The sequence below is a fragment of the Apteryx rowi genome, unplaced genomic scaffold (assembly GCF_003343035.1).
Source record: "Apteryx rowi isolate R43461 unplaced genomic scaffold, aptRow1 scaffold_226, whole genome shotgun sequence".
NCBI classification, from domain to species: Eukaryota; Metazoa; Chordata; class Aves; order Apterygiformes; family Apterygidae; genus Apteryx; species Apteryx rowi.
Genome location: NW_020448597.1, coordinates 713,017 through 731,772, shown reverse-complemented (window position 1 = coordinate 731,772; position 18,756 = coordinate 713,017). Strand labels below are relative to the sequence as shown.

General features: G+C 37.2%; 1 protein-coding gene across 4 annotated transcripts; it reads left to right on the top strand.

Moving 5' to 3' along the window:
* The first annotated feature begins 6 nt into the window (after positions 1–6).
* On the top strand, positions 7–18,504 carry FAM133B (family with sequence similarity 133 member B). Of its 4 annotated transcripts, XR_003253423.1 has the most exons (13): positions 7–112; positions 4,974–5,071; positions 5,816–5,894; positions 7,994–8,068; positions 8,240–8,272; positions 8,688–8,756; positions 10,607–10,702; positions 12,001–12,048; positions 13,602–13,697; positions 14,487–14,534; positions 16,135–16,416; positions 18,057–18,212; positions 18,446–18,504. XR_003253423.1 is itself a non-coding variant. In XM_026065379.1 (11 exons), exons 1-11 carry the CDS (start codon positions 89–91, stop codon positions 16,219–16,221), a joined length of 753 nt encoding a protein of 250 aa, XP_025921164.1. In that variant the 5' UTR covers positions 7–88; the 3' UTR covers positions 16,222–18,023. The 4 variants fall into 4 exon arrangements, 2 of the variants coding, with proteins under 2 accessions (XP_025921164.1, XP_025921165.1); XR_003253424.1 differs by lacking the exons at positions 18,057–18,212; positions 18,446–18,504 and adding an exon at positions 14,705–15,678 and having other exon boundaries at positions 14,487–14,538; positions 16,135–16,218; XM_026065379.1 differs by lacking the exons at positions 18,057–18,212; positions 18,446–18,504 and having other exon boundaries at positions 16,135–18,023.
* Positions 18,505–18,756: the final 252 nt, after the last annotated feature.

Genomic DNA, 18,756 nt, shown 5'->3' with positions numbered 1-18,756 from the left:
CGCCTGCGGCTGCTGTTCCTGGTGGGGTAAAGGGCTCCGCGCTGGGCCGGAGCGACAGCGGGCGGCGGCGCCGGCCCTCGGCGGCGCCATGGGCAAGCGGGATAACCGGGTGGTGAGTAACGCTGCTGCGCGGCGGGGAGACAGCGATGGGGCCGGGCCAGGCCGGGGCCGGGCCAGGCCAGCGCCGCGGCCGCCGCGGGGATCGGCCCCAGCAGCGGCGGCACCTCCGGGGGCCGCCCGGCGGGCAGAGAGCGGGGGGCGGTGGGGGAGCCCCTGGGCGGGCGGGGGCCGCCGCCGCCCCTCTGAGGGTTTGGGGGGTTCGGGTCCCCGTGTCGCCGGGCCTGCGCCGTCGCAGGGCTGGAGGCGTCTCGGGGCTGTGCGGCGTGAGGTGAATCGTTACACGGCGTCGGGACCGGGGGGCTGCCGGTGCCCTCCCGGGGGTCCCGAGTCGCCGGACAACAAAGGCGGGTGGCAGCGGCCGCTCGGCGGGGAGCGGGCAGCAGCCCGTCCCGGAGAGGCCCGAGCCGGCCTGCTCCTCGGGGGGGGCCCTGCTGCGGCGGGCTGGCCCCAAACGGGGCGGCAGGTGCCCCTGGTTCCTGCGGCGGAACCTTTAGTTTCCCTGTCAAATCCAGCCGCGGTCGTAGCTGGTACCTGTTTTGTGATCAGTTCAGATGGTTAAGACACTGGCCTGTTCCTTATTTAAAAATAAATAGATAAATAAATGTTTCCAGTGGGAGTTAGTGCATTTGCTGAAGTAACTCTTGAACACTAACACATATTTTCTTAAACCGAGCATTTAGCTGTACTTGAGCAATTTGAAATTTAACTTTATGCAGCACTCTGTTGACCTCGGGAGCCTGCTTCAAAAGGCCAAAAGTACACTTCTGCACACCTGACTGCAGAGCCTAATTTTATGTTATTACTGCCTTCGTCCTTGCTGATATTTTTCCTTTAACTTTTTCCTCCTAGTTAGCCATTCTTAAGACTTTCATTTTGTCCCCCTTCTTTGTCTGTTTCTAGTATAGGCCATGATCTTTTAAGCAGATCCATTCAGGCAAATGTCTTTGCTTACCTTGATGGAATAATGTATAGTATACATGGTGGAAATACACATTATACAAGGGTATAACAAATTGCCTTTAATTACTTTACTGAGGCACCAAAATAATGGAATCTACTGGGGGGGAAAAAATAGTGTTGGACTGCAGGGCCTGGCCTATGCTTAAAATGTTACTGCCCTGTTGTAATGTTTTTGGGTGTGTTTGGGTGTCTATTTACTTATTTTTTAAATTTTTTATTTTGCAGTGGGGATGCACTTACCCATGCTAGTAAACCTTGATTCTCCTAGATGAGGCTCTTTGTGCTATGATGGCTGCTAGTACAGACAAATTATATTCCTTTGCTTCTCTTACATGACTGTACAACTTCCCACCTGTTAACTCCTTCTCATGTCCCTTTTTAAAGACACCATCATTTTGACTGTTTGGAGATGGAAATTAAACTTGTTTTTTCACATCTTGAGAATACTTGCAAGGCAACAATCATTTGTACTGCTTGCCCGTAGAACCCTGGTTGGCTGAAGGTTTCTTGTGCTTTTCATGAGCATGAAAGATAGAAAGCAAATGTCTTTTAACTGCTTGAGCAAACTGCCAAAGGAAGAAAACAAATGTGCAAACAAGCACTTTCTTTGTTGATGGTGCATTTCTGTGCTCTTTCTGGCTGATGAAATGCAGTTTGGCAAAGTCATGTAAAAACTTCTAAGAAATAGTTATCAGTAAAATAATTGTTCTTAAATGAACATGTTTGAAATTTTAAGAACATGTTTTAAGACATACGTTTCCCAATTGCAAAATAAAGAACAATATTCAGTCATTATGTGCTTGTTGCCAGAAAGTTAAAGAAAGTATGCTGCTGAATGGAGGAAGCTTGCTAGCTAATCATCTGGGATCTGTCTGAGGAAGTAGTAAACTAACATTTGACAGTGTAGCCTCTTCTGCAGGTCCAGAGATGTATTTTTTTTTTATTGCGGTTTAGTTCAAGTCAGAAACTAGCGAACTTTAAGTTAAGAACAACAAGAAATCTTGTTTTTGTGAATAATAATTATGTAAGAAGTTAAAGCTCTCAAATATTTACTCTTGAGTGGTAACCAAAAAGAGTTGACTCAGTTTGCTAATGGTAGTAAGCCAAGTCATGAATTACATTTTCCTCCTCCTTTTCTAGTCTAATACATTAAAATTATCTTTGTTTAATAAAAAGAGTGTTCAAATACTGGTTTCCTGCGTTTCTAAAGGAACTCCTTTTCCACTCAGAAGAAGCTTAATTCAAATGACAAGGTATATATATATATTTTTACTCTGTAAAATAAGAAACCTCATTTACCATTTTATATTATAAAAAATGCTAAAGTAAATAATGTGAATACAGTTCTGTAAGGCTGTAACTACTCGAGTGTATAATATCTGGCTACAAAAGAAGGTGCCAAGCTGAGATTAAACTAGTTTAAATTGACATACTTTAGCAATTACTGGCCCATGCAAGTTAACCTCTGTGTGTGTGTGTGTGTGTGTTAGAGAAAAACAAAAACCCCCCAAATGGCTGAAAATGTGACCCTTAGAGTTGCGAACACTTGAATCAAAAAATAGTCCATTTGAAAGCTGCTCTGGTTGCTTCAGCATGGTCCGGCTGATGGCCTATAAGCCACATTTGGCATGGGGAGTGTTTCCTTCATGCCTGCCGGAGGCTGGAGCCACTGTCTTAGACCAGATGTAGCTGCAAGAGGCAAAGCCGCCAGCCACTTCACCTGCTCACAGGCCAGGCCAGAAGTGCCGTGCTGCTGCGGCCGCTGCTCCTGCTGTGACGAGAATGAAAGGGGAGGCAGTAAGTGTTGCTTTCGACCCTCATTTAACAGCCTGTCTGGCTTGTCCTCTGCTGCTGTCAGGCCAGCTCCCCAGCACAGGAGGCAATTATGGTGGCTGCTGGCCCAGAGAGGGGCAGAGGAGCTGCCTCTTCAGCCCCGGCCAAAGCAGAGGCTGGTGCAGAGGGTGGCTGTGTGCTTGCCTGGCAGGTAGGGGCGAGTTGCTGGGGACAGGGAGAGCAGAGGAAAAGAGGCACCTGAATTTCATCTTCCACAGTGTGCAAGGTGAGACAGTGCTGAACTACGCAATAAGTATTTTTTTTCCACAGGGCCTTTAGCTTATGCATTGTGCAAGATGGATAGCACTTTAGGGATGAGTAAGGGAAGTGTAGTAAAGGCAACCGTTATCTCTAGGATCCCTCCCTGTCTGATGTTGCAGAATTTGGGAACATGGAGTGAATGAGGCAGGAAGAAAAAAAATATTGCATGATTAAGGTAGTTGAATGTTGCCCTGGGGAAGGAGAACTGGATTCTCTCTTTGCCTCTTCCAGAGTTCCTATGATGCTAGGCTAGTTGTTCAAACCAGACTTTCACAAATGTTCACTAGCTGTGTATTGTGGCATTTTCTGAACTTTATGGTCTGATAAAAAGCAGTACCAGACTTGTAAAAGCCACACGTGCAGCTGCATCTTTGCTTTGAACTTAGTGTTGTACAATGCTAAAAACTCTTTAAAAAAAAAAAAAAAAAGGAAATCCAATTTGATCTCAAATTGGACAGCCAAAGCTGGTGGATATTTTGACTTTTATTTTTTGTTTCTCATCTCTAAACTGCAGACAGTTGCAAAACATAAGACAAACTGTTTTTAAAGTAAATTGTTTGTGAAGTATTGGGACACTGTAGTGATAAAAGCCCCTGAGAAAATTAACAGGGCAGTCATCAGAGAAGGGCTTGAATAATACGCAGTAAGTAGGGCCTGGTGTGACATTTAAGAATGAGGAGAAATCAAAATCAAGAATGATGTATCTCACAAAGTGGGCACTAAATCCATCTTGGTCCTAAATGGAGCAAGGGTCTAGGGAAGGTGATAGGATTATATAATGAGTTTCTTGTGAAATATATCGCAGGAACACTTTTGATCAAGTCATCTTAATTTTGTCACTTCTGGGATGTTGTGAGCCTGTCTCTTCAATTTTCTTAACACATTTTTCTCATGCTTCTAGCAGCTTTCACGATGATAATTTTACTTATATCTCTGCCTAAGATAAGAACATATCTCCCTTTGCTTGAGCACAATATAAGTGGCGTATCAGTAAATCAGTATAAGAAAAATTGATGAACTGTTTTCTAGCATAGATTTTTTTCATTAATTGCTGCTGTAGATTATGGATCTTAATTTTTAAATTTGATTTCTATAACATACTATGTTTTTTAAAGTGAGTATGAAGAGAATGCACAAACTTGAAATATAGAATGCTTCATAAAATTTGGTTAATAATACTATTACTTTGATCTGTTAACACAGATTATCTTTATTCAAAATACTTCTTTCTTTTTTTCTCAGATAGGCCTCAGGCAAAGGGGTTTCATATATGTATTATTGTAGCAAAGCACCACAGTTCAGTTGCTTTAGTGTTAAAGCAAGAACCTTGTGGGGTATTGTTAATTTATTCAGAATTTGTTCACTCTACTATCACTGATTTTCAGCAGAACTTTAAAGGCCTAAATATAGGCTGTCCCAGAGAGTAAGAGAGCTAAAATTAAATCATTTTCCATATCCCAAGAAAGAATATTTCAGCAATCATAATACTGTATTCAGTTTGCAAAAGTGTTCCTCAGTGGGGTGAATATATATATATAAATATATATAAAAATGTGGATGAGTTTTTGTGGATGAGTTCTTTTTGCCAGTATACGACTCCAAATTTAAAGCATTTTCTTGAGTCTTTCTGTCAGGCTGAATCAGTTTGATTTAGATAAATACTTTGTATTTTTAGAAACAAGTCAGAAATTCTTTTCAGTCTGTGAGAAAGGTTGTGCAAAGAAGGACGAGTTTTTGTGAGTATAGTATAGCTAATGGTTGGTTTGTTTGTTTGTTTGTTTGTTTGTTTCATATTCAAGGCTTATATGAATCCCATAGCTATGGCCAGAGCACGAGGTCCTGCCCAAAATTCAGGACCAACAATACAAGACTACTTGAACAGGCCAAGACCAACGTGGTAAGTGGCAATATTTGTCTGCCTTTCTGACCTTTTGAATAAAAGCTTTGTTCTTTCTTACTAAGATGACACAGTTATTTCCTCCCCAGAATGCACAGTAATACATTTTTAAAGATTCATTGTTTCTGGCCAAGATGTTCTTTTCTAAATCTGTATTCAGTCCTCTTTTTTAAAAATGATAACATTGCATTTTGAAAGACATATATCTCATTTGTCTTTAGATATTTGGCAACAGTTCCTCAGAGGAGGAAAGTGTTGGTCCTTCTATCTCTTTCATGAATCCTAATACTTAAAGCCAGCAGATATATTGTTTTTAAACAAAGTCATCTTAAGAAAAACAATATGCTGTTATATTTTTAGAGTGAAGCTTGCCCTACCCAACTGTCTTCTTAAGAAACAAAATCATCACTGCAGTTATTTTTAACAACTTATTTTATGTTCAGTCCATTTTACCTTCTCTAATAAGAAACTAGAGCACAATTTACCTAACTGCAAAGTTAGCTTTAGCTCTTTCAGAGGGATTTAGCTATAGTACTTAGGTTTTTAGGGTTAGGTTACCATGCACATACCATCTAAGATGCTTTCATCACTCTTTCTGGTAGAAGTTCACCTAAAGCTGAACTTCAGAAAAAGCCTACAAAACCTTAGATTTTTGTACCTCACTGTGTTTCTGTAAAAACACTGAAGAACATATTTTTAATTGTGAAAGTAGAGTAATACTGATTTATCATCTTTCTTCTGTAGGGAAGAAGTAAAAGAACAACTAGAAAAGAAAAAGAAAGGATCTAGGGCTCTGGCTGAGTTTGAAGAAAAGATGAACGAGGTTTGTAATGTGACTAATATCATGTTAATATTTTGTCCTTCCTATCTGATATACTACTTTTCTTCCATTATCATTAACAGCACTAAGTACCCATAATACTTCACTTAAGCTTTTAATGAATTAATATTTTGTTATGTTTATATTGGATGCTAAGGTTACCTTTTAATAATGGAGAGCTACTCTCAGTTCAGAAAAACACTGTATATGTTTTGAAAAATGCTACTGAATAAAATTTGAACTTTTCATAAATGTAAATATAGTTATACAAATGCATATATTTATATAAGTAAACAAAACTAATTCATTTTCCAGTATGATAAACCAAAGTTTCTTTTTCTAATCTTCACTTGTTTAAGGTCACACAATCCAAAGAGGAATATTACTGGGAACTGACATCTTTGGCGGGGAATGTACATATAATACCAAAGTAGAAGTACAGAGAAGGGCCTTGAATGTCCAAACAGGACTATAAAGCACTTCTTCCACTCTTATCCCAAGCTGGCCTCTTTCCATGCTGGTTCCTGCAATAAACTGAGCCATTCTCATATCTGTGTTCAGTACCTACTGGAGATCAGCATGATACAAAAAAGTTTCATTTGTAACTCCTGTTGTATGTGAAGAAATTGGTATAAGATGAATTTAACTGTTCCTGTTCCCTTGGTGGGTTCTGCTGTCTTGCGCTAAGCTTCAAGCAGTAGTCTTCATCATTGTATGAGAGTTTCTGGTTGAAGTCAATTATGCTCCTTCTGTGTTACTGGAAGGACATGGTGCATCTGCTCCTGTTACACCTTTTTGCCCAAGAAGTAATACCAGTGTTTTCATGGTGATGGGATGCTGTTCAAGGAGGATCAGTTTTCAGTGCTCCTTCAGTTTTAGCTCAGTGAGTTTGATTTAAGACCAAATCTTTGAATGGTTGAAAAGATTACAAGTCTTTGAATGAGGTGCCATCTCTCCTAGTTTACTGGCAGATGTCATGCTTTTTTTCAAAACATCACATTAACACAGTCTGTTTATACCTGAAGGAGATTGTGTGCCTAATAAAGCACAGCGTGTTGTTAGAGACCCCTGAGCTAGCTCCAGGTAACTGGTATGCCAAAGTATACAACCCACTGCAGTAGTGTGTAGGTGTTACCTTGGGTCCTGGAAGCATGTTTGCACACAGCACTGTGTCCTGGCTAATCTGCTGCGTCCCTCAGCAGCACTGTTTAGCTAATTCACTATATGCTGACTTGGGGATTTCTGCATCATATAGCATTGCACAGGAATAATCTTACTTAATTCCTGCTATGCCTTTCCCTTCAGCGCAATATATGATTATCATTGCTTTGCCAATACAATACTAATACATCCTTATTATGAGGAAAGGGAGAATAAGAATGCTAAAAAGAAGAAAATGGAGAACATGACATCTCTGACACAGGAAGGGGAAATGGCATGCACATGTTGAAACTAGCAGCCTTTCAGTATAATGGGGCTGGAAATGTTTCAGAGCCCCTGAAATTGGGATTTTAGGTAGACCTAGAGAGTTTGTGAGGGGTTAAAAAAAGGCAGAACAAAAGGAGTCTTTTATCTGTGCAGTGTGCTTGGCCTAACAGAAACAAGAGCCTTTCTATGAAGGTACACACAATAATTTAATATTCTAATAGTTGTTGACACTGACAGACACCCCCATGCATCAAAGAAGAGCCAGGAGAAATAGTCTTCGGATTTTGCTTCAAGTGACTTTAAAACTAAGACAAAGTACCAATTTTTGTGGCAGAGCACCCTCCCTTGCTAAAATGCTCTATCGAGAAAACTGTGATACAAATAACAAACATACCTTGGACTTGAAGGCCATCAATTATGGTAAATGGCCATCTATGAAATCCAAATAACTTGAGCATTAAGGTGCAAACTAACATTATACTTGATAATTGAACAAATTTCTATAAAATCAAATGCATCATAGCCTTGGTTTATTTGCGTATGTTGTTTATTTTCTACAAGTTTTATGAAAATTTTATAGCCTCAGATACAGCACAGGATTTCAGAAAGGTTCTCATAATGAAACTTGTAATAATGATCATGCCATTGTTTTCCATGTTTGTTTTTGTTTTCAGAATTGGAGGAAAGAACTGGAAAAACACAGGGAGAAATTACTGGGTGGAAGTGAGAGTTCCTCCAAAAAGAAAGAGGTAAATTATTTTCAACTTAGTACAGTTTGTGTTGAACTGGATTTATCATCTATGCCGCCTACACAGAATGTCATAAACACATTTTAAAAGTCAGCATTAAAGGACGTAAACCCAAATGCATGACAAAAGGACATGATGCCAAAATAACAATTGTTTTGTTTTGCTTTTAAGAAAAAGAAAAAGGAAAAGAAGAAATCTAATAGGGTGAGCAAAGTTTTCAGTTTTCTGAGCTTTTTTTGCTTTTGGGTTGTTCCTGTTTGTCATTTAAGGTCTCTTGGAAAGAGAGAGTATAGCTCTAATTTTGAATTTATATGCTAAAATAACTGATTTTTATTTGAGAGAGGTGGCTAGTATTCTGTACAAGAAGAATTTTACTTCTGTTTAAATAAAGGGAAATAGCAATAAATATATGTTATTATGTTAAAAATGTTAGTAACTCACGTTTTACAGTTTCATTTAAGAAAACATATGCAAGACCAGCTTCTTAGAAGTAAAATTTCATTTATAATACTTTGAAAATGAAGAGATTTTTAAGGGATGTGTTTAGATGGTCTTCTGACTGTTTGCTAGACAAAATGCTGCATCTCACAAGCTTCACTTTTTGTTGTGTTTGGTCAAGTTGTCTTCATCTTCTTCTTCTTCATCAAGCTCTGATTCTTCCAGCAGTGCATCTGATTCAGAAGATGAGGTAAGAACTAAATTATTAGAACCTGAAATGTTTTGTATTTTCAATAAAATTATGCATTTGTATTGTACTCCGCATGCTAGGGGCTCAGCTGAGGTATTCTTTTCTTTCTTGGCTATTACAAGAATTCCTCTCTCATTCTAGGAGGAAATATGATAGATTTCTGTTTCAAATATAGAAAGAGTGATGAGAGATACACAAACGTTTTAACAAATATATCAAAGCCACTAAAATTGTGGCCAATATTTGTTTAATTTTACATACTATGTACCAACTTGAACAGTAGGAAAAGTTAGACTTGTAAGGATGGAACTATAATTCACTGCGGAGTGAAGGTAACCATTCATGACTGTATCTGTTGGCCAATGTATCTGATTATACAAGGTTGAATCTAGCTGATGAGTTACTGTTTCATCTGTAGAATCAGAGGCTTAATGGGGTTTTAAAAGGAGAATAAATGGAAGAAAACATATGGTTTATTGCTCTGACTAATATGCAATAAAACCCTGAAGTCCTCAGAGATTAAAACCCAACAAGTTAACAGACATTTTGAAAGATACACTTTTAGTCTTGAGATGGTTTTTTTTGGATCTCATATGGTGTCAGTCCTGAACTTTCAAATCAGTATTAACAGAACTGAAATTTTTGAGCAAGGAATGGAACCTTATCATTGGCATCTTACTGTGAAGGCTAGCAGAGTCTCAGGAATGATGCAGGTGCTGAAAGTAACTTCCTCACATAGTCTTTTTTCAACATTTGTGAGCCAGTGTTGCCAGATAAAAAGCAACCCCAGCATGGCTGTACCATGGGATTAGACAAAGATCATAATCACAGAATGGCAGAACAATTGAGGTTGGAAGGGACCTTTAAAGATCATCTAGTTCTACCCACCTGCTCAAGCAGGGTCACTTAGACCAGGCTGCCCAGGACTATGTGCAGACGGTTTTGAGTATCTGCAAGGATGGAGATTTCACAAGCTCTCTGGGCAACCTGTTCCAGTGCTCAGCCACCCTCACAGGAAAAAAGTTTTTTGTTAGATTCAGACGGAGCTTCCTGTGTTTCATTTTGTGCCTGTTGCCTCTTGTCCTGTTGCTGGGCACCGCTGAAAAGTCTGGCCTCTCTCTTCAGATATTTAAATGCATTGATAAGATCCTCCCCAAGCCTTTTCTTCTCCAGGCTAAACAGTCCCAGTTTTCTCAAATAATGAGACTTTCAGGCTCTCTTTTCTAGAAAAAAGAGGAATTATATGTGATGCATCAGACAGGAAATGGATAGCACTGCAGAATGCATTTGAATGTCAAAGAATATTTCAGAGAAAAATCAGATTAAGCACTAGCTCACTTTTGTTAATGAGACATACCTAACACATGTTTTGGCAATATATTTTAGAATATTGTTTGAGGACTTGGTTTTCATAAAAATAGTTTTGATGCAATTGGAACTTATAAAAGTTGTGAATATTTATACACACACACATATATATTCATATATATATATATATATTCAAGAATTTCTTAACCAACGGTATTAATTGTGTTTGGCTGACCTTTAAGCTGGATCTATTTCTGTTTCAGCATTGAATTGTATGTTTTTCAACAGAATCCCCCATCTAAGCCTATTAATGCACAAATAGCATTTTTACTTTTTAGCAAAAATCTTTTTTTAACGCAGAAGAGTTATGAATGTTCTCTGCTAAAAGAATCAGTTATACTGTGCTTTATTCCTCAGACAGCATGATAACACATAGGAATTTTGGGTTTTCTATTCTTCACATTTAATGTAAGGCTTTAATATCTAATGAAAATAAGTTCTTTTTTTTTTTTTTCCTTCTTTCCTAAAATATTTGTGTATAGGATAAAAAGCAAGGGAAGAAAAGAAGGAAAAAGAAGTATCGCTCTTCACGGAAGTCTTCAGCAAGCTCGACTTCTGAGTCTGAGTCAGACAGCAAGGTAAATATGCAGTGTGTTACTCTTGGGAGGTTTTTTGATCTGTGTTATAAAAAAAATTTGTATTAAAAATACAAATATTTCTGACTTCTGCATATGAACATTTTTTTTATCTCCCAAATTTAAAGCCATACATTCTTACTGTAGCTGAGTTGTGCTGGTAACTTCCAGATGCTGTCAGGCATCTAGCTCTATTTGTCACAATGGCTGGCAGAATTAATTTGATCTTTAGAAAATAAACATGCTGTTATTCTAACAATTTTTAGCTATTTTTCTGGATTCAGACATATGCAGTTTTTGTGCTGCTCAAACATTTAGGTTGAATTAACACATTAACACTTCAAAAAATGAAAAAATTCTGTGAACGTCTTGTGAATGTGCTATTTTATTGAAGACCATCAGTGAAAATGAAGATATTGCAGGATATCAGTGATACTTCCTTGCTAAATAACTGTGGACAGAGCAGTTTCATGTTGGAACACTGAGCCTCTCCCAAATACATATTAAATTGAGGGTTTCTTTCTCCTTACTTAAAGAAAGTAGAGCAATGTACATGGCCTGGCTTACTGAATGAACAAAAAAGTGGAAAAGATATGTGAGGCAATCTGTCCTGTTATGTTTACATTTTTTCTTTGTTACAATGGATAGTAGTTATACTTCTTGCCTAAATAATGCAGTGAGTTGTTAAGATTCTGAGCGTAGACTTCATTGAAGGTTTTCACTGGAATACCTGTACCAGTGTGGTATATAAATTATGATGAATCACTCTTTGCATGCCCCTATCAGTTCGTGATAATGAGAGTTTGAAAACTCTTTTAATACATAAAAAAAGACAGAGACACCTTTACTGCTGAAATGGGAAGGCAGAAAACTCCAAGGCAATCTCTACTTCCCCTGCCCTCCCCGACCCACCCCCAGGCACAATCAGCTGAGATGAGCGCAGATGGAGAATACAGACTCCAGACTGTTGGATGTTAGAGGGGCATGTGGTTACAACAGTGATAGTTGGCTTCCTTTTCAGAGACTACATGTTCTGCTCTCAGCAGGTGCTCTGTTACCTGATTCCATAGAGACCTTTTCACACTGCTGGTTCAGGACATCAGCAGTTGCCTCAAAATTATGTTTTGTTTTGTTTTGTGGGTTTTTTTTCCATGTTGTTCCTGTTAACTGCAAGGTAAAAAGAGCAACTTTGAAGAATGACCTTCAATATAGAGGAAGATGCGTTGGGTCAGATTGCTGTGGGGATTTCTGCTTTTTGCTGAAATATTTTTGTCATAGTGTATTTTTTTCTTTCTATTTAGGACAGCATTAAAAAGAAAAAATCAAAGGAAGACCATGAAAAAGAGAAGGTAGGTCTCCTTTTGAAATACTTATCTCAGAACTGCTTTTTACATACATAATGGAGCTTGATTCTTTGTTTTGTTTTGTTTTTTAATATTGAATGCCTCAATTTACACAAATGGAAACTTACTGTCCAAGACTATCAGAAGATATTCCATACCCGCAGTTTGGGATAGATTTTTAGTTGTGTTCAGCTCCTGTTTTAGTAACTGGTGTTAGTGGAAACTGCTGGATCAATTTCTGTTATGAGGGTGAACAAAAAAGTATCTGATCTGTAGTAGATCAGTGGCATTCTGGTATTTTGGTTTTTAGCTTGAATAGTTGCATTGATCTGAAAATATTTCAGTGGGATGTTTGGTAGGTAACTAGTTTGTTGCTGGAAATTAAGTAACATCAAGCAGAGAACACTTTTATCTAAATGTAGTCATAATTATATATGTTGTAATTATATTGGCTTTGAAAAATTTACTGAGAAAAATGTATGTGGACAGTATTGACTTTGATGTATCATTTGTCCATTGAACAAGGCAGATGTGTTGATACCATTTTTTCCTTGCTCTGCTTCCAGTTCAGAGTTTCCATTTCCCACCAACTCCTTTAACTTTGAGTAGCTTCTCTTCAAAGAGCCAAGTATCTACCTTAGCGCCTTGATCTTGGCTAACCTGTAACGCCTACTTCCAGGCCTCTTCTGAAAGCAAAGGGTTTGGGGGGACTTGAGGCCTTTTCCTATCTGAGGGTGCCCAGTCTCTCAAACTGGCTGCATCATTTTCTGAGTGCTTCTGCGAAAAGATTGTAGTAGCTATAATAGACTAGATAGGATAGTTGAGATGTGTGATCACACCTTGCAAAAAGGTGTTTAGCAAGAAATTTTTCTTTTCAGTTTCTGGCCTTAGAAATTGAATGGAAGAAAGTAGCTTCAGTTGTGGAATCACACCTGCCTCCTGCCCCTTGCCTGGTCCAGAGCAAAGGTGGCCTGGAAAAAGGAAAAGGAAAAAAGTAACTTGTGAGAGTAATCTCATACAGAATCTAGATTTTAATAATAATATAAAGATTGCCCTTTAAATATACTGAGATTATGTATAAAATGTTGTACAGCTGGCAGGGACAGCTCACCCATTTGGACACAGAGGGAGCTCTTCCTTTTAATTTCATTAGCAAAGCAAGAGTCTGAAGCTGCAGTGTTTGTATATGCCTACTGAGACATCTTATTTACTCAGTAGTACTTCAAAATCATGCAAGACATTATTTTCAAATGTTTACTCCTTCACAATGTTTTTATTTAAAATAAGAGACTATATTGGAGCATTATTTCTCTCACTTACAGAAGATTGTGGTATCCTGGTAACAAAAGAAAGCAATACGTAGAAAAATTATTGTATTTCCACATTTTAACAGTTATTAGACATTTGGGGTAATTTGGTGGTGATGATGAGTAATTAGTTTAATACCTGCAATAGTATCATAACTTAGAATTAACATTTCAATCTAACTTGTAGAGCAGAAGTTTTGTAAAATCTCAAAGGCCTAGCTTTACTAACAAATATAATACTATTTTGTGTAGGATGGCAAAAATCATCGCAGGAAAAGGAAGAAAGCTGATCGTGGTGATGGACCTTTATCATCAGAATCCTTATCAGAATCAGATCAAACAGAGCAGGTCAGTGTGAAACCTCAATTTCAGATGTTATAATGCTTTTAGCTTACTGATGCACCTGAGTGAACGAAACTAGCTTAGATTAATACATTGTTGGAACTCTTTTTGCTCTTAACAATTAAATTTGAGGGTGCAACACATTCAGAGATGTTCATATTCTTCTCTTTAATAAAAACTTATAGAAAGAATTGTTCAGTACAACTCTTAACACCCACAGGTTATTCTGAATTATATTTCTTCCTTGAAAATTTTCAACTATTTATAGATATTTTAGGATTCAGTAACATCATGCCAACTGCTTGATGGGGTACACTTCACAGGATTTCTCTTTGGTGTCTGTTTATAGACAGGCAGATTTCAGGATTGTTAAAATTATTGGCTGCCTTTTTCATTGGATTAAAAAAAATTGGCCGTAATACTCTTATTCTCACCCTTGTTTAGGTGTTTGAAGACTTTTATTCCTGTAGGATTACAAAATGTCGGACAATGCTGGGTTTTTCATTATGAATTTTTATCACATTATTAGCTTAGTAATTTTACTTGTATCGCTCTGCTGATTTCTTACTCTGCTGTATATTAAAAGCAGAGAGCATTACCAAATTGCATGTTTATAGGATAATGCTTGTTCTAGAAAGTAACATAGATAACCACTGTTTCTTCATGCATTATTGTTCAGCATGTTCTATCTCTGTTGTGCCATCACTCATTTATACACAGCAAAAGCTTGAACTTTTACTTAAAACAACATTTCCAAACCTGCTATCCCATTAAATCTTACTTAATTTTTTTTAGGTGCAAGTGAAAAAGAAGAAAAACAATGAGGAAAAAGAGAAAGCAACAGCAAGTATCCTTCCTATTGTTACTGTAGTTTTAGGATATAAATATACTGTACCTAGTTAATTTTCAATTCCACATTTTTCAGTTATACAAATGTTTTATGGGAAAAGTCTACTGTAGCATGAATCTAAATTCATAATTTCTCCATTTACTTCCTGAACTCACTTTTTCAGTTGTGTAATTAGAAGAAGAATTTGTCCCTGTTTTACCTAAATATATAAATCCCATTTCATATATATCTAAGTTTAACATTTATTGCCTGAAGTCAAAATATGTTTTACTCTGTATCCACCAAACAGAACTATTAAATTCTATATAATATCTGGTGGGCTAGCTGTTTGCCACACAGACTCCAGTGCTGTTCTGCGTCACAGTATTGTGTATAATCCTTCCTTTGTAAGCCCCCTGTACCAGAACATGAAAAGGGCCTTAGGCCACAATCTCTGCAGTGCCTGTTCTAGTATAATTCTTCCCCAGCCGAACAAAAAGCTCTTAGCAACCTGTTACTTCTATTTTGTTGATTTTTCTGTGGATAAAAGTGAGATGGAGGTTCAGCAGTGATTTTCAGAGCCCCAGATTCATCACGTTTACCTGAGATTCCTTCAGTTTGGAGTGTAGTCATTTTGAGATCTGAATTACCCACTGGTGGAGATGTCTGTATCTGTCCCTCCCCACTGACTGTCAGAGAGCCCACAGCAGCGCTGTTCATAACTTGGACACCTCAGTTATCCAGATGAGTTAGTGCAAAGGGAAGGCTTACAATAGTCATCCAACAAATAGAAGCATAGGAGTATCAGTGATATCCCATACATACTTTATGTGGAACTTAAGTTTTTGTTTTTTCCTAATCATGTAAGCTGTTTGCCATAAAATTTCTAGTGACTGTCTTTTTTCCTTAAAAGAATTGCATGTGTGCATAATATATATATATATAAACAATAGCTTTTATATCTAGGTTGTTTTGTTTGCATTGCATCACACTTACAAGAATTCAAATTGAAATTCTGCTTGCCAAAATACAAGATTGTATCTCTCAGCTTCTATAGCACAGTGTTCAGAATATTAACTTCAGGACTGAATCCAGCAGCTTTACTTGAGTGTATTTGTATATACAATTGAGATGATGTTGTTTCATTTTAAATAAGACGTAAGTGCTGGCAGTTCTAGCCAAGTGCACTTGAACTATTTAATTTTGCACTGTAAATGCAAGCATTTATTTTTAAATCTGTAAACATTCTAGTCATTCCCACATATATAAGAAGTCATTGCTTATCAAAGCACTTTCTTACTATTTTCTCAGAAATCTGTAAAACATTGAAATCATGTAAAAGATTAGGAAACAAAATAGTTATAATGATGAGAGGCGTGAAATAGCCAGACTATGATGGAGATAAATTGAAAAGTTGTTCATAATAGTACAAACTACTGGATTAAATATGGACTTTTTCTGGTATTAGTATAACTCAATAGGCTTTTACAGAAGTCTCTTTTGAAATGTTTTTGTATGAATATCCTTTCAGCGCTCTCATTTTTCATTAGATGAACTTAATAGGTGGCAGTTTTCTAATACAATAACCTCCATTTTAACTTTTTTTTTTTTTAGGATAAAACAAGAAAGAGAAAGAAGCATAAGAAACATGGTAAAAAGAAGAAAAAGAAGATTGCTGGTTCAAATTCAGATTCAGAATAATATTAAAAAAGCAAGACTATCCTTTCAACAAAAGTGCAATGACTAAAGGAAACTTAAACTGTGAAATGATGGCAAACTTTACCAAACTGCATGAGTTTTCCTGTGTTTTAGAAATATTCCTAATATTTCAGAAGCCAGCCAGATGCAGCTGTGCTGGGAAAGACTATTGTTGTTGCCTGCTGCTTAATATATGGGGTACAACTTTTATAAAATTCCAATTAACAATGTTAGATGTTTGAAACAATATGAGATGGTAGTCCAGCTAAGATGTAAAATACTGGAAAATAAGGGTCAACTTTTTAGATACTAAAAGTAGTGTTTTAAAAAGAATTAGTAATAGTCTTAATTTGTAAATCAGGACAAATAAAATCCGAAGTTCATCTTTCAGGTTAATATAGTACATAAACTATTACAAGCTGATGCCTGCTTTTGGCATTTACAAAATGGGAACTTAATGATGACATTTAAAATGCTATCTTTGTAGAAATGTTTAGCATCTGCCCCATTACCATCTTTATGCTTGTGGGAGAGGGAATGCTACCATTTTGGCTAACTGAATAGGGTGCCTTTGCCTTTGATCCTTGCATATCTCTGCTATTTTTAATCCATGCAGCATCTCTGACTCTAGAGAGGTCACAACTATTGTCAGCAGGCTTTCTGAATAAGCAGTTCTGGGTCTCTAAGCATGTGCTTCTGCAGTAAGCAAAAGCAATGACATTTTGCAGCATAACTGACATTAAAAAACTAAAGATTTTACCTCTGCTTCTTTGAAATAGATCTGTGCTAGAAAATGCGCATACTTCATTTAATGTAATTTCGGTTTAATTGAACACTTCTGGCAAACACTGGTTGCTTTAATTCTTTGCTTTATCTTTAGAATTGTTTTGCATGTTTTGTACCATTTTTAAATTAACAAAATACAGGTAATCATTTGTTGTAACCAGTTTTATGAATTATGTTCCACATGCAGAGTTTCATGTATGTATTTAGTTATTCTTAAAATTAAGTTCATTGCTGTGTTTAAATGCACACTTGCTGAAGATATTTAGCATGTAAAAAGCAGGGTTTTGATATCTAACAGCTTCATATTGAAGCTGATTTTACTCTAAGCAAGTTCAGTGGCAGACCTGTTACGTGATGTCTTGTTATATAAAAATACTGCCAGAATCTCATTAAAGATACTGTTTAAACAGTTTGTATTTATATTTTTGTACTTGAGGGCTACAGAATGTTTACCTAAATCATAAAGCTATTTTACTTTAAATAAGTTCCCTTAGAAATTAAAAAAAAAAAGCTTTTAAATTAAATGTGCACACATAAAAAGCACAAGCAACCATTGGATTTTAGTTTTTACATGAAATTCTCATTATGTCGTCCATTGAAGTACTCATTGCTAGGCCTCCTGTGTTAGCCATTAACAGCTGCTCTTCTATTTGGAGTACTAATGAGCCACCTCTGTTTCATTGCACAGGTGCTAACTTCTAACTTACCTCTGTTGCACACGGATGTTTCAAATATGTTATTACCAAGAATTTCAAGACCTTAGTTAACTGATTATTAGTCTGAAAACCATAACTAAAAACTGGGTGAAAAAGATAGTTAGTATTGCCATTCTACAGTGAAACTGACTTGACTTCAAGTAAGTTCTTAGAAAAAGACAAACACTGACTTGCAGCAGTGACTTTTCTGTCCCTCTAAAACTATTTTGATCAAATATTTTGTACAGTTAGGCTTGACGTTACTGATTTTGGAGATTGTTGCATCATTGAGGTTAAAATAAAGGCAAAATACAGTGAACAGTAGGGGTTTGATTTGGGGTTGTTTTTTTTCCTAAGTTGTGGTGGTGGAGTTCTGCTAAAAGGAACCGGTAATGAACCGTATGATAAATGCTCTGCTCTGTGTGATGCCTTATTTGACTTCTACACAACTACCTGTGTCAGAAAGAAATAAAAGTGGAAATGAGTGCCCCAGTCTTCCAAATGCATGAGCAGGTATGTAATTTTAATTGTGTAAATACAACTCTTTGTTCCTGTCTATCTGTGCGATTTGTCTAGTCAAATACTGTTTTAACATTTTGAAGTAGTATAGTTACTTAAGGGGCATACCACCTTTGTCAGTTCATAGCAAAGCTTCTTTAATATGGCCAATGAAATATTTCAGTTTTCAGTACATTAACAAATACATTGTGAATCCTCTTGCATCTTTTTTTTTTTTTTCCTTGAAGGAAGAGTGAAGTCTGATCAAAGCATTTCAGCTTTCTTGGTCTGTATATGAGAAGGTAATGTTAGTCGCAAGCGAAGGCAGAGCTCTTTGCTAGTTTTCCATTTGATTTGGAGTCACTGATTCTGTGCAAAGAAACCTGTACTACTGTGGTGGGGATTTTGATGTTTTTGGTTGGGATCCACAGGGGAGGAAAGCAGAACAGGCCAGCATAAAGAAAAATTGTAAATAGAGAACTTCTCAGTACACAATAAAGTAGGGGGGAAAAAAAGGTACAAGACACCTAGATGAATGTTTTAAGTTTGAGCAGTGGGA

Coding starts and splice junctions, on each gene's coding strand:
- FAM133B (XM_026065379.1), top strand. CDS start 89: ATGGGCAAGCGGGATAACCGGGTG. Junction 8,069..8,239: donor GTTCCTCCAAAAAGAAAGAG/GTAAATTATTTT, acceptor TTTGCTTTTAAG/AAAAAGAAAAAGGAAAAGAA. Junction 14,535..16,134: donor AGGAAAAAGAGAAAGCAACA/GCAAGTATCCTT, acceptor TTTTTTTTTTAG/GATAAAACAAGAAAGAGAAA.